Source organism: Mustela nivalis (assembly GCF_964662115.1).
Source record: "Mustela nivalis genome assembly, chromosome: X".
NCBI lineage: Eukaryota > Metazoa > Chordata > Mammalia > Carnivora > Mustelidae > Mustela > Mustela nivalis.
In genome coordinates, this window is record NC_139040.1 from 118,192,471 (window position 1) to 118,215,447 (window position 22,977).

The window sequence follows — 22,977 nt, forward strand, 5'->3', positions numbered from 1 at the left end:
ACAGAGGAGGATGGACGGGGAGAGAGTCTCAAGCAGACGTCGTGCGGAGTGCAGAGCCCCACGTAGGGCTCGAGCTTACAACCTTGAGATCATGACCTGAGCCGAAACCAAGACTTGGACAGCTATAAGCCACCCAGGTACCCCTAGCAGTTCCCACTTTGAAATCTTCATTATTGTTAAGGTCAAAAGCCCTCAGTTGGGGACCCGGATGGCTCTGTTGGTGGTGCGTTGGCCTTCAGCTTGGGTTGTGATCCCCGGATCCTGGGATCCAGTCCCTTGCAGGAGTCCTGCTCAGCAGGGAGTCTGCTTCTCCCCCTCCTTCCCGCTTCTGCTCTCTCTTGCTATTGCTGTCTCTGTTTCTCTCAAATAAATAAATAAAAGATTTTTAAAAAGCCCTCAATCATCAATCAACTCCCATTTTTAAAAACTGGCCAGTTAGGATGGTTTATTCCTATGTTAAATGCCAATTATTCTATTTAAAGTTGTTCATATTTAGGGGCGCCTGGGTGGCTCAGTGGGTTAAAGCCTCTGCCTTCGGCTCAGGTCATGATCCCAGCGTCCTGGGATCGAGCCCCACATCGGGCTCTCTGCTCAGCAGGGAGCCTGCTTCCTCCTCTCTCTCTGCCTGCCTCTCTGCTTACTTGTGATCTCTGTCTGTCAAATAAATAAATAAAATCTTAAAAAAAAAATAAAGTTGTTCATATTTATTAAATGCATATTTTACACATATGATCTGAAAGTAATGTCTACTGCTATTGGAACTTTTTTGGAATATCACTTCATTCATTTTTTTGTAATAATATCCTTCTTTATACATGACCCGTTGTGATCGTGGCGGGGCAGGTGAGTGGGTAGAACAACAGTACAAACTATATTTCTTGTTAATCTCCTTGGACTATTCTCCCAGTTTACTATATTCTTAGATAAAGACTACTGTAAAAAAGGATGGGAAAATGTTTGAGGCAAGTTAGCCTATATCCTGCCGCTCTTTTTGTGTGTTTTAAAATGCAAGTTCTGAAAAAGAAAAATGCAAGTTCTGGGGCGTGTGGGTGGCTCAGTGGGTTAAAACCTCTGCCTTCAGCTCAGGTCATGATCCCAAGTTCCTAGGATTGAGCCCTGCATCGAGCCCCGCATCTGGCTCTCTGCTCAGCGGGGAGCCTGCTTTCTCCTCTCTCTCTCTCTCTGCCTGCCTCTCTGCCTACTTGTGATCTCTGTCTGTCAAATAAATAAATGAAATCTTTAAAATGCAAGTTCCTGTGATTGATCAACTGGGAAGTCAAGTACTCAGGCAGCCTTTGGATTTTTAATCAGGAACACCCTATTCCAGTTTTAGAGCCTTGTGGGAGAACACATTTCACCTTTTAGTGACTTCCTTTGTGTTTTCCTTTGCAAAGCAAGCCTTTCCTACAAACCTTGTAAAGATAATCATAGTTCAGCTGTCTTACAAACGACCTGCTTCTTTAATTTGATTAGTTTTCATCTCCGTAGAGCTGGCAAAACGAGTTTTCTTGGATTTGTTACAAAGGATTCACTGGAAAAGATAAAAGGAGAAGCGAATGGGTCATTCCAAGAGTGGTTATCAAGCCAAATAAACTGCAGTAGAGCAAGATGTTATTCCCATGGCTTTCGATGTGATCTGGACATGTTACCTTGAACCCAGCGTGCATGATGCACAGGAAGAAGGGAAAAGCCTGCCTCAAACCTGTCAGCGAAAAGCCTTGACTGCTTGCTTGGACTGCCTGTGGAAGGAGTTTCTCCTTCACTAACACGCCCACCAATTTGAAAATTTGAGGTGGATCGTGCCTGTGTCTATTAGTACTGTGGTGTTCTGATGGTAATTTCTGCTTTCCCTCACTTCTACATTTATAGATTGGAATTCTTCTGTAGGGAGGACTTGTCCCCTCTCCCTGACTTAGTTATTAGCTGTTTATTTATTTGTACCCTGTAGACTGACAGACTGAACTTTTATGGTATCTTTGGGTTATAATCCAACAGAATTGTTACTTGTTGCTTGAATTGTCCCAGCTCTGGCCTTTGGGAGCTCTTTCAAGTTGGCTTCTGTGCCCTTTTGATTTGCACCATCATTTTTATTGGGCACTTCCTTACTCTCTGGTACCATGTGGTTTTCTGTTTCTCCGTAAAGCTCATTAGAAGCACCAGATAATGACTGTCTTTTGTAAAGCACTTTGTATATAGTTTCTATGAATGTAAAGATGCCATGAAATGTTATCAAAGCAAAATATCATTCATTATATGTGAAGTACGGATGTCAAGTCCGAGGATTCGAAGAGAGCAAGCGCGAGCAGCTGTAAGAGCTGCCCAGGCCCGAGTGCCTTACATTTTTATCCAAAATGTCACCACCCCTCAGTAACACCAAGGGGCCTCTTAGGTCATATGCTGTCATTTTAAGTGTCACACCTCTGCCACTTGCCATTCCCCAAATGCATCATCCATCCTGGTCAAAATGAGAGTTCAGTGGGACGAAGATGTGACATCAAATACAACTGTATTTATTTAGCAATATTCACGAGATGAATTCATGTAATTTGAAATATGGCACTAACCATTCTGTTAAACAACACTCCTTTAAGAGTGAGGCGGGATGAGGAATTACACATCTCTTCTTGTCAGCAGCTGGATTTGAATTTTGACATGAACTACCCTTGTGCTGGTCACCGCAAGTTTCTCGAAGGAAGAATAAAAGGACAATAGGAACAATTCAGAAGAACCAAACTGTAAATGTGTGTGTGTGTGCGCGCGTGTGTTTAAGAATATCTACTTTTGTAATTTAGAGAAACTTAAAGTGAAAAAACTCTACAGTGTTTGAGTAGAATTCATACCATTTAATTTACTTAAGGCAATAAAATGAGGGTACATCTTGGGATTTTCAAAAATGTTTAATCTTGCCATCAGTCTTTCTTTCTTTCTTTTTTTTTTTTTAAAGATTTTATTTATTTATTTGACAGAGATCACAAGTAGGCAGAGAGGCAGGCAGAGAGAGGAAGGGAAGCAGGCTCCCTGCTGAGCAGAGAGCCCTATTCGGGGCTCGATCCTGGGACCCTAAGATCGTGACTGGAGCCGAAGGCAGAGGCTTTAACCCACTGAGCCACCCAGGCGCCCCACCATCAGTCTTTCTTTTGTGATAAAATGACAAAGTTATCGGGGTACCTGGGGGACCTAGTCAGTTGAATGTTGGACTCTTGATTTTGGCTCAGGTCATGACCTCAGGGTCTTGGGTTGGAGCCCCAAGTAAGTCTCTGTGCACAGTGGGAAGTCAGCTGGAGATTCTCTCACTCTGCCTCTCTCCCCCTCAAATAAATAAATAAATCTTTCTTTTAAAATGACAAATTTATCCATGCAGGAAACATACCCAGATCAAGGAGTAGGGACACAGTTCTCTGATTCAAGAAGGAAAGGTATGACTTGAAATAGACCAGAGCCAAAACAAGACACAAAAGTTCAGGTTGTCTATCTTCATCCGTGCAAAGCTGGGGGAAAAACATAAACAAGAAGACTGTCTTCCCCATGTAGGACAGGGACATGAGTAAGAATAAGCAGGACATGAGACAAGCTGCTGATTTTTTTTTTGAGTCCTATATAATTCAGCCACCAGTTGGCTGGCTTAGGCATATTGGTCTGCAACATCCAGGTAAGCCATGGTAGATCTCACTGATGCTGTTCAAAGACTTTTGGGCCCATTGGTTTGAGAATGCATGGGGCACCCAGCAGAGAATCCTCAGCACCGAGATGCTAGCCCACCACAAGTCCAGCTCAGCTCTTCCTGGGTTGAAACAGACCCAGCTGGGGCACCTGGGTGGCTCAGATGCTTAAGCATCTGCCTTTGGTTCAGGTCATCATCCCAGGGTCCTGGAATCAAGGCCCACGTCGGGCTCCCTGCTCAGTGGATATCCTGCTTCTCCCTCTGCTTCTACTGCTCTCCCTGCTTGTGCTCTGTCAAATTCATAAATAAAATACGAAAAAAAGAGAAAGAAATATGCCCAGTCATGTAAAGGGCTCCAAGTCTTCTTGAGAGATGGATACAGTAGCCCAGTGATCATGGCCTTAGTGAAAAGAATTACGTCCGAATTCAGGCAGACCCCAGACTAGCTCTTCTGGGTGGGGTTCAAGAAAATAAAAAGTCCTAATAACAGTGGGCCTTAGCCAGGCATTGTGAGTTTCAGTGTTTGTCCACTCTAAGATCCCATCATGAGGCCTTGTCTCTCTGATATGCCAAGGCACCGTAATGAGTGAGGCACCCTGGACTCTGGAGCAGGTATAATGAGTATTCATCTGTGCCTCCAACATTTCAAATTCTTAATTCCTATGTTCTTTAACCCCTTCCTTGGGAGTGTGCCATCAATGTCACTACTATCTTTTCTGTAGCTCCATGGATGGGTCTTCTTCCCCTTGATTAGCCTGTTATTTAGATTGCTCTGACACACAAGAAAAGTGTTTAGAAAGTTGATGTTACTGATCTCTTGTTAGTGAGACCCTGACTGTGAGAGGTTTGCTTTTTTTTTTTAAGCTAATGAAACAATTATAAGAACATCTTTCTGCAAAAAATCCCAGGATGTAACCAATTTACCAGAGTTGCCCCAACATCATGGGTCAGTTATGACCACAGCCCTATATTGGGTAGGGGGCCAGATTTTATTGGTCACCTCTGGGTCCACTAACCTTCAGCCTCCTCCGTTTTTCAGGGGCCAATGATTTGGTTTCTTAATTGTTTTTATTTCTTCTCTTTTTGAATGTCTCCCATTTATTTCACTATCTCTTCCTACCACCAGATGGTGGAAAGGGAAAAGGAAATAAGCGGATGGTAAGTGAACGTGGTGCTGGCTGGTAGAGTATTTATGGTGAAAGGTGTAGTGGTGAATGGACCAGAAAAGGAGCTTGTGAGTTACCTATGAATTCCCTGTTTTCATTTCAGCGCTCATTCAAAGGTTGACTGCCCAGGTCTGGGGAGCCAGTGTGGCACAGTACCTTGCTGGGGAGGGAGTCAGCCTTTGCCTCAGGAGATTCTTGGGAACATCAGAGCCTAGGAACACAGCTGAGCAGACCAACCCCACCTGGCCGAGGTACGGGATGCGGGGTTAGGGGTCTCTGCGAGGGTAGGTGCGGGACGATGCGCCCCACCATTCCCGCTGCGTCCTTTTCTGTCTTTCTGAATCTCCATTCCGTCGCCTCCTGTAAGCCAAACTTGCACTTGGCCAGCCTTTCCCACGCTGCACTGAATGATTGTAGCATTTCTCTCCCTCCATAGGGACCCCTTCTCCTGCCTTCCCAACAGCCGGCTCTGTGAAAGCTTATTTTGGGTTGCCCTGATCCCCGATCCCGGGGTTACCTGCCATCACCCTCAGCAGGTGTTCATTCTCTCACCTACCCATGGTCTCCCACCCTCAACCCGCCCTCGACCTTTCGTCGCACCCTGGGGATCTGCCGCTTCCACCTCCTTTCCCACGTGCCCCTCCACTCGGACGCCCCTTCCCCCACGACCCCCGTTCCGGTCTCGAGGAGTCTCGCGGCATTTCCCGGGGCGTTAGCCGAGCCGCCGCGGTTGTGGGGCGGCCTCGCGGAGCTGGGTCCCTCCCCAGCGGGCGGTGAGGGGGGCGCCGGAGCGTCGAGCGCCGCAGCCTCAGGGACGCCCCGGGCGCCGGCCCCGCCCCGGGCAGGCCCCGCCCTTCTCTGGCCCCGCCCCTCGTTGGCCCCGCCCCGCCTCGGCGGCCGCGCGTCCACGGCAGGCTGAGCCGCAGGCGCTTCGCGGCGGCGACGGCGGCGGCGGCGGCGGCGGCGGCGGTGAGGGGGGAGAGCGGGCTGCGCGGCCGCGGCTGCCGGGCGCTGGGCTGGGCGGCGCTTCTTCTTCTTCTTCTTCTTCTTTTTTTTTTTTTCGCAATTTCCACTCGCGGGGAGCAGGAAACCCGGCTCAGCCGGGCGCAGCGGGCCGCGATGCAGCAGCAGCAGCAGCGGCAGCAGCAGCAGGAATCACCACGGGGCAGCAGCGGCAGCAGCAACAGAGGCAGCAGCGGGCGGCGCTGAGCCGCCGCGGCCGCCGCTACTGAGGAGAAAGCCGGCCCAATCGTCGCCGCGTCCCGGCCCCCGCGCCCGGATCCCCGCGCCCGGATCCCGGCGCCCGACCCCCGCGCCCGCCTCCGCCAACTTTCACGCTGCCTCGGCGGCCCGGCCCGGCTCGACGCCAATGGGTGAGTGGGGGACTGCCCGCGCCCCGACGCCCGGGTGTCCACCTCAGTGGGCGGGCGGCGCGCCTGTCCCGGGACCGCGGAGTCGGGAGGACGCCCCGGGGGCAGGGCCCTGGCGGGTGACACCGCGGTGGGCACCTTGCGTGCCTCGGGTACCCCCATTTACTCCCATTCGCGTCCCTGCAGAGCCCGCGCGGCACTGACGGGAGCCCGGTGGGGGCCTGGGCGGAGGATCCCGGGCCGGCCCGGGGCGGCTGAGGCTGAGGGATGCAGGGGGTGTGGTTGGCTCTTCGGGTGGGCGGGGAGAGTTTTGTCTTGGCCATTTTCTCGCCCCAGCGCGCCCTCCTCTGCGCTGAGGACGTGGGTATTGGGAGCTGGTGGGCTCCAGCCCAGCCCAGGGGTCGCGGTGTTTGTACCCCTGGCCCTGCTAAGGGGGAAGCCAGAATCTTGGGGTCTCAGGGCGGCCATGGGCTGGGTTGCCTTTGCTGGGGGCCGACGTGGGGGGGGGAGGTGGTGGTGCGGGAAACGCCCCAGTACCCGGCCTGGCGTGCCATCCTCGGGTCCTGAGCGTCAGACGCGTCTGTCTTGGAGCCCCTCTTCCTCCGGCCCTGACCCCCTCTCTGCCTGCCTGCCTTCTCCCAGTCGGGCGAGCTCTCCGCTCCGTGATGCTCAAAGGCCACTTCCTACATCCTCTAAGTCTGAAGGCTCTGGGAATTGGAGCCGGTGATCCAGTCCTCGATTTACTGATTGAACATCAGTTCCAAGTAGGCAACTAACCGTTAGGTCCCCTGGGTCCCATCTGGTATAGACTCTGGTATATTGGAGCCACCTTGCCTAGAGGATGTGGCACTTTATTGGGCAAAGGACTTGTGATTGCCGGGGCAAGTAATCGCGTGGCCCACGCAGTTAATATTCTTGCTGGAAGCCAGTCTGTGTCTTTCGTGCCTTTGACAGATTATTTTTGGGTGTTTCTAGGCCAGGCAGAGGAAGGCTGTAGATCATAATAAATCATAATAAAGTGAGACCTTTCCGTATTTAGATAATAAGATTTGAGAAGTCTAACAGTGATAGGCAAGCTGTCATAGGATGCTCCTGAACAGGAATGCACTGGAAAAGGGGAGGTTTAACCCAGTAAGTTGTTGACAGGCAGTTAAAATCCCATTTGTGGTCATTTGCTAAAATGGTTTTCCTCTTCTAAAGTGGTGGCGAATTGATGGCCTCTTGGCTTCAGAGTCACTTTTTTCTCCGTCACTTCTTTTTCTCAGTGCCCTTCTCTGCTCTTTGCACTACTTCTAGTCTAAATTAGTTTCTCTGTTACCCTTTCTCCTATTGCACCTTCCAAGAAATAGTGGTATTACACATTTATTTGAGTCTAACATTTATCTCTCCTACTGTAAGTTCCATGACCATAACGATAGTGCTCAGCACTGTTTTCTTTGGTACCTGCTGTGGGGCAGGCCCTAAATAAATATTTATTGAATGAATGAATGAATGAGTATGAAATCCTCCTACCTGGTGGAAGACAAAACACTTAGCTCAATGCTCTTGTTTTGCTTTGGCACCTAGTAAGATGATTTAGTTTATTAACAGAAATATATATATACTTTAAACATTACTAATCACTTTAGTAACAGGTTGGTTTTTCCTGAGGTATCCAAAAATGAGATTTTGATCATCTTTCCTTTTTTTGTGTGGGTCCTGAGAGGGTTACACAAAAAAAGAAGTTAGATACAAATGTCTTCTGTGGCTGGACTGTGCTTTCTGTATCTCAGAAGGAAGAGGAGTCCAGTTTAAGAAGAAACAGGCCTGTTTATTTTTCAATCCTGAACTGTTTTCATTATCCAGAGCCTCCTAAGAAAATTATACACTGCTTCTGCAGTTTATAGTCCTTTCAAGCTTAATATATATATATTTTTTACTGTGACCATTACAAAACAGAGGGGGGTGCAGAAACTGATTTTCTTTTATTTCAAGTGTTAATACTTAATTGAGTTGATGGGATTAAAATGAATGCTGTCATTTAATTCATTAAAATGTTTATAGTGGGATTTACAATGTCTGTAGTAGTTTATGGCTAAAGATCACCTCCTATTGTCTTTTTCTTCTTTTTATTTTTTTAAAGAGAGGGATGGGGGAGGGGTAGGGGGAGAGGGGCAGGGAGAACCTTAAGCAGGGCTTGGTCCCACAACCCTGAGATGGTGACCTGAGCCACAATCAAGAGTCAGACGCTTAACTGACTGAGCTACCCAGGTGGTTCAAAGAGTTGTTGGTTTTTTACAAAAAGATTTTATTTTTAAGTAATCTTTACACCCAAGGTGGGGCTTGAACTCATAATCCTGAGGTTAAGAGTTGCATGCCCCACCGACTGATCCAGACAGGAGCCCCCCCACCCCTGTTATTTTCTAAAGCATCTTCAGCAGTGTATTTGTAATGAAGTACAGGTATTTAAGAATTGATTCTGTTCGTCTTCTGAGAGAGCCAACGATAGTGCTGTTTCTGAAGCAGGTGTGTGTGTGCACACACAGGCCAGCCCCCTTCCCCAGTCCCCCAGGTCTCGCTGGGTTTCAAAAGATTTCTCCAGTGTATCAGTCTGATACACTTGCATTCTTACCTGGCTTGGTAATGATTTTTCTGTTGATGGCTAACGCAGTGAAATTATATTATATAGTCTTTATTTTTTTAAAGATTTTATTTATTTATTGAACAGACAGAGATCACAAGTAGGCAGAGAGGCAGGCAGGGAGAGAGGAGGAAGCAGGCTCCCTGCTGAGCAGAGAGCCCGATGCGATGTGGGGCTCGATCCCAGGACCCTGGGACCATGACCTGAGCCGAAGGCAAAGGCTTTAAGTCACTGAGCCACCCAGGTGCCCCTTATATAGTCTTTAATCTGAAAAATAACTGAGGAACATTAAATCCCTAACTCTGAAATGAAGCCAGTTGTAAAATGGCCTCTTACAAAAGCCCACTCAGAACGTGCCCTCGGAGCTTGCAGGCAGATGCCTGCAGTGCCAGACTGAGGGAAGGCCTCTTGTCATTACGGTTGCACAAATATTAACGATCCAAATTTGTGAATAGTGGAGGATTTGCAAACCCAGCAAATGATTTTTGTTTAGAAAATTCCAGGGTAACAAGAAAGTTTGGGCTGTTTGTAGCAATGTATTGTTTTGGTGGGAGATTGCCTTATGCTAAACTAAAACTAGAATGAGTGTAATGTGTTGGTCTCCACAAACAGTCTAAAGTTAGAAATGGAAGAAAAGACTCCCCCTTTATCATTCATGGCCTTTACTTTGTCCCCTTATACCCACCACAGCACGGGCCAAACCTTGGTACCTCCCTGGTTGCACAGACCTTCAGTTCTTGCTGCGTTTCTGACCGTCTCTCATCAGCTCTTGTATTTGAAATTGTTTTCAAGTAGATCACATGCAGGAGTGCCTCGGTGGCTCAGTGGGTTAAAGCCTCTACCTTTAGCTCAGGTCATGGTCCCAGGGTCCTGGGATCAAGTCCTGCACTGGGCTCTCTGCTCAGCAGGGAGCCTGCTTCCTCCCCTTTCTCTTCCTGCCTCTCTGCCTACTTGTGATCTCTGTCTCTGTGAAATAAATAAATAAAATATTTTTTAAAAAAAAGTAGATCTCATGCAGTGGTCAGTATTAATCCATTCACCCAACTCTCCATCCAGTATTTACTGATCCGATTTGTGCCAGGCATTGTGCTAGGAATGAGTGCACGGCACACACACCTGCCCGCTTGGGCTTTCCCAGCTGGTGGGAGAGGTAGGCCTGAATGCAATGCTGGGGACAAGATGTGATTAGAAGCCCTGCTGGGTCTCACGGAAAGGAGATTAGAGAGGGGCAATGTGATTTAGGCTACAGAGGGGAAACGACAGGGCAATGTCTTTGAGGAGATTGTGTTTGAGCTGAAATCTGAAATCTGAAAATTGGGTAGGGGTCATCACTCTCCTCCAGCGCCGCCCCTCCCCCGGCCCAGGACCGCAGCTGGCGTGGACCAAGCGGTTCTCTTCTCGTGGCAGCGACGGACCACGGGGAGCCGTGTGGGACGGAACCCCGTGGAGGACTGGGCCCGTGGCAGGGGCTTTAGGGGAGCGTTCGAGGAAGCTGGGTGTTGCTCTGGTTTGGATGCTGGCCGGGAGCGAGGTAATTCCAGGGTCAGGCGTCCCCCTCAATCTTCTCCAGAAGCAGGGAGGACCCGACAAAGGCTGTGACTGGTGAGGAAGCAGCCGTCCCTCCTGTTAGTCAGGATGCGGGCATGTGGGGACATTTGTGATTTGGACAAGGTTCACGTGTCCTCCGTGTTCACACAGGATTACAGAGTGGTCTTGTTTTTGTCTTGTCCCGTCCTGGCCACAGAGTGGCCTTGTCTGATGCCGGTGTCCTGGGGAATTGTTTGGTCACTGGGGGAGACTGCCTGGCCCGCTCTTGGAAGGCAGGGGCTGCTTTTCTGAACTAAGTGATTAAAGAGGGGCAGAGACTAGAATGTTGGGGAGGATAATAGCTTTTTAGGTATATTTTGTGGCTCCTTCCTTAACATGGGCCAGCTCTCATCTGCAAACTGTTCAGCTGTTCAGTTGTATACTGGACAACTGAAATGCCTGAATGGGGCAGGAGATACGGAGTCACAGAGAGCAAGCTGCTGAGAACCAAGAAGTCAGGGTGGCTCGTAATGGGAGAGGAGCGGGGGCAGGAAAATACTTGAATCTCTTCAGTGTGAGGGAGAGCGGAGTACAGTGGTTCTCAGAGTGTGGTCCCCCCGGCCTGCAGCTCCCGCCTCCCTGGGAGCTTGTTAGAGATACACACTCCCTGGCCCCAGTTCTAGCCATTGAATGAGGAAGGAGGTGGAGCCTAGCAATTTGTGTTTTAAGGAGCCCTTCAGGTGGTTCCGTTGCACAGTCAAGGTTGAGTGTAGAACCTCCTTGCCTCACAGGTGAGAAAGCTGAGGGTCAAGAGTACGTGGGCACTCTGGGCCAATATAAGCCGTTGGTATAAGAGACACATGGCCTTAGAGAAGGAGAAAAGTACGCTCTAGTTCAGAACAAACCTCTGACGGAGTCACTGAACAGTTCAATCTTGATTCTTCTGTGAATCTCGTCCATGCCGGCTGTCTGGTGCCTGGACATTAGTGCCACTGGCTCGCCCATCTCAGCATCACTTGGACTTTTACCAGAGCATCTCCTAGGTCTTTGCCATTGTCCTTTTCCCTTCATCCTCTTTAGAACGGACACTCAACTACACTGTTAGCATGAGGAGGTTTTTGGTATTTGTTCTTGTTTTTCTGTAGCTGGTAACTGTATTAGCTTCTGACTGCTGCTGTAATATATTACCAAACACTTGGTGCCCCCAGATGCCATAAGTTTATTATCTTTAAAGTTCTGGATATCAGAGGCCCAAGACAGGTCTCCCTGGGCGAAGATCAAGATATGGGCAGGGCTGCATTCCTTCTGGAGGCTCTAGGGGAGAATCCCTTTCCTTGCTTTTTCCAGTTTCTAGAGCCCTCTGCATTCCTTGGCTCATGGCCCATTTCCATCTTCCAAGCCAGCAGTGCCGGTCGGGTCTCTTTCCTATGGTGTCACTCTGATACTGACTCTCCTGCTTCTCTCTTCCATGCGTAGGGAAGGCAGGAACTGCTTCTGTTTGGTTATCGTGTCCATGTACTGGCATATGGGAAGCCTCAAATTAAAATTGGTTGAGTTAATTATTATTCCTAACCTTCTAGCTAACTTCACCCAGGTGTGTCTTTGGCCCGGGGAACAGAGCATGCTCTCCACTGAGCTCAGCGTTTCTCCTCCCTAGTGTCCATATCCTGGAGGGGATCACCACCTTTCCTGTCACTTCCATAGCTATTTTGCTGTTTGCCTTACCTCTTCCTTCTGCTCTCAGCTCTTTCCAGGGTGTAGTCAAGCCCCCAAAGTTTCTGGAATTAACCCCATGTCACCTACCCTTCTGCAGACGCTTCAGATCCTGAACGCCTTAGCGAAGGCTTTGGGAAGCTCGGCAGCCACCCCTGCCTTGGTTTTTTCCGTGCTTGTTCAGGCCCCAAGCCTTGCCCATGAAGTTCCCTTCATGGGGAAGGGACTCCACTGTCTTCTCTGCCTTCTGGTCTCTTCTGTGTGAGTTTCCTCTTCCTGCGGTGACAAAATACTACAAACCCAGTGGCTTAAAGGAGCATGAATTTGTAATCTTATTCTTTTGGAGGTCAGAGGTCCAAAATGGGTCTCACTGGATTGATACTAAGGTGTCAGCAGGGCTGCATTCCTTCTGGAGGCCGAAGGGGAGAATCCATGTCCTTGCCTTCTGGAAGAGGTTTTCACATTCCTTGGCTTGTGGCCACATCACACTAACCTTGCTTCTGTCCTCGCGTCCTCTCTCTTACTGTGAACCTCCTGCCTTCCCTTTATAAAGACCGTTGTGTTGTGTTGGGCCTGCCTGGATAATTTGGGCTAGCCCCCCCCCCACCTCAAGCCCCTTAACTTAATCAATCTGCCAAGTCCTGTTTGCCACGGAAGGTAACATATTCACTGGTTCTGGGGATTCGGATGTGGACAGCTTTGGAAAGGGCTATTATGCAGCCTGCTGCGCCCCTCGTTCATCTTTTTTGTCCTGATCCAAAGGTTGGTATAGAACATGTCATCTTGTATGAAGTCTGTTCATCTCTGACAGGGTGTCCCAAACGCCATTGTCCTGGCTCGTTGCCTGGCATACAGTAAGTGCCATATGTTACTGAATGAATGAATGAGTAACCCCTTCACCCAAGTATGGTTACTGTTGAAATTCTCGGAGGCTCTTGGCTGCCGGGAGTGTGTGTGCAATTCTGGGAGATCCCCCAGGCGCGGCGTGCTGAGCGGGTCTGTTTGCTGACAGCTCACGGTGGCCCGCGTTGCAGTGGGTGAGAAGGCTGACACCACGTGTCACATGGCTTTGACAGAGAACTGTAGGTTCAGGATAGAAAATTCACGCTGGCAGTGGTTCTCAACTGGGGGCGGTTTTGCCCCGCAGGGGGACATTTGGCAATGTTTGGAGCCACTTGGTTGTCACAGCTGGTGTGGGGAGGGCAGTCTACTGGCAGCTGGGAGCCGGAGGCCAGGGGCCAGGGACACTGCCACACATCCTACAGTGTACAGGACAGCCCCCTAGCAGTTGTCCGCCCCCAAAAGTTGGGGAAGCCTGCTCTGAGTGTTACACAGATGGTTGAAGCACCATTTCCTTCCTTCGTCATCAACTGCTCTGGACACAAGGTCTGCTCTGTAGCCACAGCCTTTGTTTTATGAATAAACCAGGAGGTCACTGGAAAGCAGGGCTCTTTGTTACTCTTTCACCTTTTTGTTCTTTGAGTAGAAAGTTTCTTAACACAGCTCATGCCCCTCTCCTGTCAGTACCTGGGTTGCAGACTTATAAACTTACTTCTCCCATGTTTGGCTTCCCTGATGTTCTGCCTTCCTACTGGGATGAGCTTATGCGCGGAGTGGCAGATGGTGGGTCCTTCTGCCACTCACACATCGGTCCCTGCAATTGAAGCTCTGGAAAGGTCCTTGGCAGTCAGGGCAGCCTACACCAGCAGGTGATGAAACTGAGACTCTGAGAGGCAAAGAGACATGGTCCTCTGGCTGCAGGACCCAGTTTCCTTAAAATTGGAAAGAACTAACCATGTATATAGGTTGGTGGTCAGTAAACGTCAGGCCCCCTGCTCCCCACACTGAGGCTCTTTCTACAGGCTGTTTCCCTGGTAAATTTAAAAAAACAACAACAGTTTTATTGAGATGTAATTCACATGTCTTAAAATTCACTCATCTAAAGTGTGCAGTTCAATGGTTTTTGGTATATTACATTATTACTTCTTAAAATCGTGGTAAAATTGGCTGTTTTAACCATTTTTACGTCCGCAGTGGAGCGACATTCAGTACATTCAGAGTGTCGAGCAGCCAGCCCTGCTGTCTGTTTTGAAAATTTTTCATCACCCCCTCCCTGGCAAGCATCTAACTTGAAGCATAGAATCCATGTCCTGTGGGGCTTCCTGGCCGCCCAGGCATTTTGGAGAACACTTGGTGGAAGCCCGAGGGTCCCAGTTAAGATTCCAAAGGAATACGGAAACAGGGAAAGTATGGCCTTGTGGTTTTTACATGTTTGTAGTCATTGTTTCCTTTGAGAGACACTTGTCTTTGCTCTGTCCCTCTAGCCACCTCCCTTGGTTACATCCCTGTCGTCCTTTGGGGGAATTGTGAATTTCCTTTTCCATCCTGAAGCATTTGTGAGTTAGTTACTTGGATAACTTCCTTGGCAATTACCTCGGTTCCTCAGGATAGTTCAGTCGTAGGAGAAAGCACTTCGAGGCCAAACTCAGCTCTCTGATCTGTGCAGAGAGGCCTGACAGAGGTGTATCTTGCTTCGACTAAATTCCTTAAGCTGGCAAAGGTACATTGGCATCCTGGGTGACGAGCACTTGTTTTTCAACTTGATTGTTATTTTATGCGTAAATGTCTTACAGGCAAGTCTGTAGTTTTCATTAGGGGACGCTTCAACAAAGTAAAATGTAGCTCATGGCCCTTACTGCAGTGATAAACTAGGCCTATACTTAGCCTCAGGAAGAAGAACACCACTAATAACAAAAGAAAATCCTCACGGATACGTGTCCTTACTGAACTGTATTCAGTGGGCAAGAAAAGCCCAGCAAAGGCCTTAAGCTGATTTCCTTCCAGTAGCCCCAGAAGTTGCACCCCCACCCCCACACTCCCTGCAGGAGGCTGGTCTGCCCCCTGTGGGGAACGGAGTGGCAAGGGAAAGTCCTGTTCAATTCATACTGCTGTTTCTTCCTCAGTGTCTTGTATTAAATACTACAAATATTGAATTGGTCGTTAATTACTCATTTTGCCTAACAAATTTAAGCCATGTATAGGTACAGCGTGAATAGGTAGTTTAAGTCACCATCTCCTTAAATTTCAACTTCTTATCAGTCAGTATGCAAATACCAGCCCTTGTGTTTTGGCTGGATTTTTCTGGACTGTTCTAGACTTGGAAGACTTGGGGCCCTGTTCTAGGTCTGGTCCTCTGGGGCTGCACTAGTTTTATCCATCACACACCCACTCCCTGTGTGAAAAGTCTTTAATTAGCTTAGTGTCCTCCCTAATTATTCCAACTAGTTCTCATTTTTGTGCCTAGAGCTGGAAGGAGGTGCCTGAATGTTGTTTTGGATAAGAACTGGAAAAGGCCTTCCTGGCTTTGCTCTCCCCTCCTCTTAGCCAGTTTCTTCATGGATATTCATTTTCTTTACCAGACTGTTCTGGATGCTACCTTCTGCTTGAACATTTTACATACTAGCTTCTGGGTGAAATTCATTTGACATGAATGACTTCATAAATGGGCATTACCTTCCTCCTATTTTGATCATTCAAAAACCCAAAACCCAAACCCGTCTTCACAATGAAAAAAATGGGGTAGGTTTTCATCACTTAACCAGTGCTTTCTCCCCGCCCTTTTGTTCTCCATAAAATACTGGATGGACAACAGAGGTGTCAACCCAGATGCAGCCAGCCTGTCAGTTAGCTCATCGTTGACACCTAAGGAGGTTGGCAGAGCAAGTATTGGGAAATTGATGTAAGCTAAAGCATCTTACTTGCTACCTTTGAATTGTCAGAAAAGAAATGAAAAGAAAGTTATTAGCTTTGGGGGGGGCCTGGGGAAAGAATAGGAGTAGGGGGCTCACCCATCGAGGACAGAATTTGTGAAGGGAAGCAGTTCACAGCGCTCATCTGTTTATTGGGCCTCGAGACTACAGCTGCTTGCTGGGGAAATTTTAAAAGCATTTTTAAAAGTCAGTTTCTGGAAGAGGTTATACATCTACATGTTTCAAAATTTGAAAGGTACGAAGTGCTCACAGTGACAGGTCTCCTGCCCAGTCCTAGCCCTCTGGTTCTCTGGCGATCTCCCCCACCCGTCCCCCTAGGCTGTCTGTGTTTTCTTTCTCCCAAATTCTTCCAGGCAGAGTTCATGCCCATAGCAGCAGACAGACATTTCCATTATTTCTCCCTCCTTTTTACATTATGATTAATTGTTGATAGAACTTTAAAAAAAAAGATTTATTTATTTACTTATTTATTTAGTGTGCCGGGGAGGGCAGAGAGGGAGAGAGAGGGAGAGAAAGAGACTCTCCAGCAGACTCTGGGCTGTGCTGAGCCCCGAGCCCGATGTGGGGCTCAGTCTCAGGACCCCAAAATCACAACCTGAGCCAAAACCAAGAGTCAGAGCCTTAACTGACTGCACCACCCAGGTGCCCGAACAAACAGAACTTCTCTGGAGATGGTGGGGAATGTGCATCAGAATGCTATGCCTGGGGACCGCCTGGGTGGCTCAGTTGGTTAAGCAGCTGCCTTCGGCTCAGGTCATGATCCCAGCGTCCTGGGATCGAGTACCACATCGGGCTCCTTGCTCAGCAGGGAGCCTGCTTCTCCCCCTGCCTGCCATTCTGTCTGCCTGTGCTCGCTCTCCCCCCACCCTCTCTGATAAATAAATAAATCTTTAAAAAAAAAAAAAAAAAAGAATGCTATGCCTGGGTCTTCCTTGTCCGATTTTGATGGACCTATAGGCATGTTTTGGAAGAGTTCTCTAGAAGATTCTGCTATGTACCCCTGAGTCTCGACTCATCTGGGTTTCATAGCTGGTAGAAACTTTGTCCTGGATCTTAACTGATGGAGACCACATTCCTTAACTGGGTTAGGACCATCTCCTGCTTCATATTCTGTGTGTGCGCACACATGCACCCAGTAAGGGCTTTCTTCAGGTGAGGAAGCCAAGCCGAGGCTGTTAATCTGAAAGGGGGACTTTTTATAGGACCACAGGAGCCTCTCATGCAACCCAAGGGTCCCAACAAGCCCTAGAACCAGGGATAGGCCAGCTGTCCTACATGCCATCTGGCCTTCTCGCCTCCCTGCCCCGTCCCTTTTTCTCTTTGTGCAGCTCGTTCATGGGGCGCATGCCATAGTTCCGGCCACTTGTTAAGAGGAATTTGGTTCATCATCCCAGTCCCAAATTCCCATTAGCAAGACTGAGCTCACTGGAGTCAACACTGCCCCGTGAAGATACACAGGTGGCCGCTGTGGCCCCACTTCTGGGAGGACAAGGGTGCGCCCAGTTCTGGGCCTGTGGAAATGTTTAAGGAGGGCCTCGTCGGGCCGGGTGCGCGCTGGGTGCTGGGACAGTCTGCCCCTGGGAGCAGTGCTGGTGAGACTAGGGGGACCTGGGCTCACTCCTGGGGCAGCACTGTAAATGAGGATGCGTGAGAGCCATAAGCCAGGATACCTGGAAGTGCCCCGTACCCATTTCTCCTGGCTTTCTCTTGACAAAGGGGGGATTAGTGTGAGGTGGTGCTGGAGCCTTTGAGGCCGTTCCGTCCATCTTTGGAGTCCCTCTCGCAAAGCTCCGGTGAGGAAGGGCCCCTGGGCATGCAGGCCCAGTTGTGCTTCTGAGTGAGGAAGGGTTTTTTTGTTTTGTTTTTTTTTTTAAAGATTTTATTAATTTATTTTGACAGAGAGAAATTACAAGTACACTGAGAGGCAGGCAGAGAGAGAGAGAGAGAGAGAAGGAAGCAGGCTCCCTGCTGAGCAGAGAGCCCGATGTGGGGCTCGATCCCAGGACCCTGAGATCATGACCTGAGCCGAAGGCAGCGGCTTAACCCACTGAGCCACCCAGGCGCCCCGGAAGGGGGTTGTTTTTATCCCTTGAGACCCCAGTCGTGTAACTCCCCTTGGCTTCTCCTTTCGCACTGGCAGGACGTGAAAGTGTGTAGCTGTGCCTTTGGGGGCGTTTGGACGGGTTGATGACCGCACGCTGTGGGGGTGGGGTACCGTTGTGACACTGTCTGGTTCTTTTACGGAACCTGTGGGTTTGTAAACGGAGGAAGAGATGAAGACGTTGTGAAAAACAGCCACTGCCTGGCCAGGGAACCGCCCAGTCGGAGAGATGAAGGGAAAAGGGGGCAGGGGACTGTCGCCCTCCTGTCTGGCCCCCCGCTGCCCTCCAGCCTCATGCCTTCTCTCCTCCGCACTCTCCCTCCGCTGTCCTTTCTTGGTCCCCTCGCTGTCAGCCCTCACGGCCCGCACTCCATCTCCCTCTCCAGCCATCCCTTCCTCTTCCCTTCACACTTCCCGGGCTGTGTCTCCCTCCCCTGCTGCCTTCCGGGTAAGCCCTTTTCCCGCCTTCTCCCGCCGTCTCCCGCCGCCTTCTCTCCCTCCGCTTTTATCTGTGTCGGCACCTCTCTTCCCGCCCCTTCCCCCAGCACCCTCTCTCTGCTCCGCCCCCCACCCTTCCCCCAGCACCCTCTGTCCCCACCCCTTTCCCGTACCTTCTCCCCCAACTCGTTCCCCAGTTTTCTCTTCCCTTCTGCGCAGTCTGTCCCCTCACGGTCTCCTCATACCGTCTCCCCACCCTCTCCGGGCCCTCCTTCCCTCCCCTCTCTTTCTCCTCTTCCGCAGGCCTCTCTTTACTGTCCCTCCCTCCCTCCCTCCCTCCGCACTCTGTCCTCCTTCCCTCCCTCCGTTCATTCTCTCTCTCCCACCTCCTCACTGCTCCGCTCTCTCCTCCTCACCCCTCCTCTCCCGTCCTTGTCTGTCCCCCTTCTCATCCGCACTCATCGTCCTCCCTGTCTCCCTTCCCCACACCCCTGCCTCACCCTCCGCTTCTTACTAACCGCTCCTCCGACTCCCTCTTCCTCCTCCTTCTCATTTCCCACCGCTCTCCCTCCCATCTCCTCCCCCTTCTCCTCTTTCTCTCCCTCCCCCTCAGCACCGTCTCTCTCTTCCTCCTCCAACACCCTAGCACTCCCCAAACGCCCCTTCTCACACCCCTCCCATGGCTTCTTTAGAGCCCTCTCCGACCGTATTGCCTGGGCCTCCCTGGGTTTTCCATGGGTCACCACTTCACCATCACCACCTCCTTTGCTCAGTAAAAGTACTGTGGCCCTGAGACTAGGTGAAACTGTCATTTATTGGGTGCAGTGTAAGGTCACAAGGGCCACAGGAAGAGGTGTGGGCCCCCTGGGGGAAAAGAAACCCTTCCAAAGTGGTCCAGGGGTAGGCCTATGGGAGGAGCCCCTGGTGCCCCACTGGTCTGGAGGTGTGGGGGGGCTGGGGGATGTGGGGGACCAGGGGTGTGTGTGTGGGGTGCAGGCTCCCTGCCCAGGAGGAGCTCACCTGCACAGGAGCCAGCGCATTCTAGGCTCTTTCTTCTTCTAGCTCCAATATTCTCGAATCTTAAATTTCTTTGTTATAAATATATAATGACTATATCACAGGGTTTAGAAAATAGGAAGCAGGAGAATTTGACAGCCCAGACTGTACCCTGATGCAACCACTCTCATTTTATTTTAGTGTACGTCTTTGCAGTCTTTCTACTACATACTTGTGGATGTGAGGCCTGGTGTTTTTTTTTTTTTTTTTTTTTACCTTCATAATCATCTTCAGAGCCAGTGTTTTTAGTTGCTAAATATCTGAATTCACGGATCTCAATTTTTTAAAAAAGATTTTATTTATTTATTTGACAGAGATGACAAGTAGGCAGAGAGGCAGGCAGAGAGAGGAGGAAGCAGGCTCCCCGCTAAGCAGAGAGCCCGATGTGGGGCTCGATTTTAGGACCCTGGGATCATGACCTGAGCCGAAGGCAGCGGCTTAACCCACTGAGCCACCCAGGCGCCCATCAATTTCCTTTTTTAAAAAATCAATTTCCTTTTTATCCTTTAAGGAATTCGGGTTGTGGGCAAGGTGACATTTTATATCTGTTCTTTGTTTCCATAGCCCCCTGAATGACTAGAATTAGAATGGCCAATGATGATGATGATGATGATGATGATGATGATGGGATTATTAGGGGGGATTGGTTTGGTCCCTAATTAATCTTGGTTTAGCATTCAGGTGTGAAATTAGGGTACACACAGTGAAAGGTGAAACCTGTGGGGATTTGGTTCCTTCTCTTTCTTTTCCCCTTCCCTTCCGCCTTTCGCTTCATGCTCTGACTGGCATTGAAAGGAACTTTGTTGGGCACCTGGGTGGCTCAGTGGGTTAAGCTGCTGCCTTCGGCTCAGGTCATGATCTCAGGGTCCTGGGATCGAGTCCCGCATCGGGCTCTCTGCTCAGCAGGGAGCCTGCTTCCCTATCTCTCTCTCTCTCTCTGGCTGCCTCTCCGTCTACTTGTGATTTCTCTCTGTCAAATTAATAAATAAAATCTTAAAAAAAAAAAAAGAAAGAAAGGAACTTTGTTTTCCAGAACCATAGAGAAAAGTGTGTCTTGGAGGCCCTGGGTCCTCAATGTGACTTTATATTTCTCCGGGATGTGGGGCTCAGTCCTGTGCCGGCAAAGGAAAGGTCAGGGCTGTAATAATAACCCTCCTGTGGTTTCTGAGCTTAGCTTTGCATCACCATCATCATGACCTGAGACTCCCCTCAAAATACTGTGCTTTTACCTTCAAAGGGCAACAGGGAAGGCTGGTCAGGATCTGAAGATCCAGGCCAGAAGAACCATCTCAAAGCCTTGCCTTCATGGTGTGTCAGTTTCGTTAATGGAGAGCGTCGTGTGAAGTATTTATTCAGCCAACAAGCCTTTGCCAAATGTCAGCTCATGTACTTGGTAAAAAATTAGCTGAGTATTTACGATGCCCTCTCCAGGACAAATTTCTGTGAAAGTTCTAAACTTTGTGATAGTACATGTTAGAGAGTGTTTGTTAGAGAGCATAACCTCTATCACATACTTTCTCCCTTTCTTACATTTTCAAATTGTGAACATAACCAGCTGGTCGTGGTAGAACAAACAAGACAGTTGACCCAGTCCTGCCATATACTGGAATTCAGGTAAATTCTACAAGTGCTTATTGAGTGCCCGTACGTGCAAGATTTGATAACCAGAGGAACTCAGAGATAGTTAAGGTTCTACTTAATGACACATTTTAGTTAACTTTCATTTCCCTAACTGGGAGGGAGACTGTGATGTGAGTATTTCAGGAACCACACCATGAAATAAGGTGTCAAACCAAAGGGTGTTTGTTTGAAGAAATTCTGTTTATCCAGAAAGAGAGAAAGGTCTCAATTTGAGGAACACACGTAAAGTTAGAAGAAAACTTTCTGAGATTCGACAATGTTTAATCAGTCTTTGAAACTCCCTTCTCATTGGAGGTCTAGAGGGAAACCAGATAGCGTAGGCTTTCTCAGACCAGTAAAGTGGAAGGAAAATGGTTTCCAAGAATCCCTATTTTGTCTTAAACATTCGAAAGTGTTTATCAGCTTTTATTTATTAATTTTTTGGTGGTCTGGTATGAATAACATAACATTCACCATTTTTACCATTTTAAGTGTATAAGTTCAGTGGCATTAAGTGCATTCACATAGTGGTTTTTAAAAATTTTTTAATTCTTGGGGCGCCTGGGTGGCTCAGCAGGTTAAAGCCTCTGCCTTCGGCTCAGGTCATGATCCCAGGGTCTGGGATCCAGCCCCACTTCGGGTTCTCTGCTCAGCAGGGAGCCTGCTTCCCTTCCTCTCTCTGCCTGCCTCTCTGTCTACTTATAATCTCTGTCTGGCAAATAAGTAACAAATAAAATCTTAAAAAAAAAAAACAAAAAAATTTTAATTCTTTATTTAATTTTTTAAAAAAAATTTTGTTTATTTGAGAGAGAACATGAACGGCGGAGGGGCAGAGGGAGCAGTAGACTCCTTGCTGAGTGGACAGCCTGACGTGGGCTTCATCCCAGGACCCAAGAATCATGACCTGAGCCAAAGGCACATGTGTTTTTAAGAAATATTTTATTTATTTGTTAGATAGAGAGAGAGAGCCCAAACAATAGAGGAGCAAAAGGAGAAGAAGCAGGCTCCCCATGGAGCGGGGAGCCCAATGTGAGACTTGGGATCCTGGGACCTGAGACGAAGGCGGACCAACTGAGCTAGCCAGGTGCCCCACATTCGTATTGTTGTATAACTATCACCACTGTCCTTCTCCAGAACTTTTAAATCTCCCCCACCTGAGACTCCTTGCCCCTAAAACACTAACTCCCCATTTCCCCTGCCTCCAGACCCTGGCGACCACTATTTTACTTTCCGTCTCCATGGTTTTTGGCCACTGTAAGCACCTCATGTACATGGAATCATACCGGATCTGTCCTTTTGTGACTGCCTTATTTCACTTGGTGTAATGTCTTCGCCGTTTATCTGTATCGTAGTGCATGTCAGATTTCCTTCCTTTTCTAAAAAGACTTATTTATTTGAGAGAGAGATAAAGAGAGAGGGAGGGAGGAGGGGCAGAGGGAGAAGATAGAGAATCTCAAGCAGATGCCCTGCTGAGCATGGGGCCCGATTTGGGACTCGTTCTTAGGACCCTCAGGACTTTTAGATCATGACTTGAGATGAAATCAAGAGTCAGATGCTTAGCCAACTGAACCATGCAGGCGTCCCCAGTCTTACCTTCCTTTTTGATTCCTTAAATTTTATTTAATAAAAAAACTACTTGAAAATCCAGGCACTTAACTAGATAAGTTTTACTTTTCGCTCATTCGTAAGTATGACATAGATTTGCAAATTAAGTATAAATTAACCCAGTAAATCTCAGATCAACACTAATAGGGGACAGGATGGTGTGTTTTGGAAATGAAATCTCAGCTGTCGATGTGACCGAGCACACACTGCTTGACGTGGCACAGGGTCTTCTGAGTTCACTTGCTTCTTCCATCTCTTTTGTCTCTTCCAACCATGGTGACAACTCATCCTTTCTACAGGCCATTTCACTTGGAGCGACGCCTTCAAAAT

General features: G+C 48.8%; 1 protein-coding gene across 4 annotated transcripts in view; it reads left to right on the forward strand.

Moving 5' to 3' along the window:
* Positions 1-5,722: 5,722 nt before the first annotated feature.
* SH3KBP1 (SH3 domain containing kinase binding protein 1) overlaps positions 5,723-22,977 on the forward strand; it is a 340,208-nt gene continuing 322,953 nt past the window's right edge. For 2 of the 4 annotated variants that reach the window (XM_082718346.1, XM_082718347.1), the window contains exon 1: positions 5,781-6,200. In XM_082718346.1, coding sequence (XP_082574472.1) covers positions 6,197-6,200 — 4 coding nt within the window. In that variant the 5' untranslated portion in view covers positions 5,781-6,196. Of the gene's footprint in view, positions 6,201-22,977 lie in introns of all 4 variants that reach the window. The other 2 variants (XM_082718343.1, XM_082718345.1) reach the window with 2 other exon arrangements.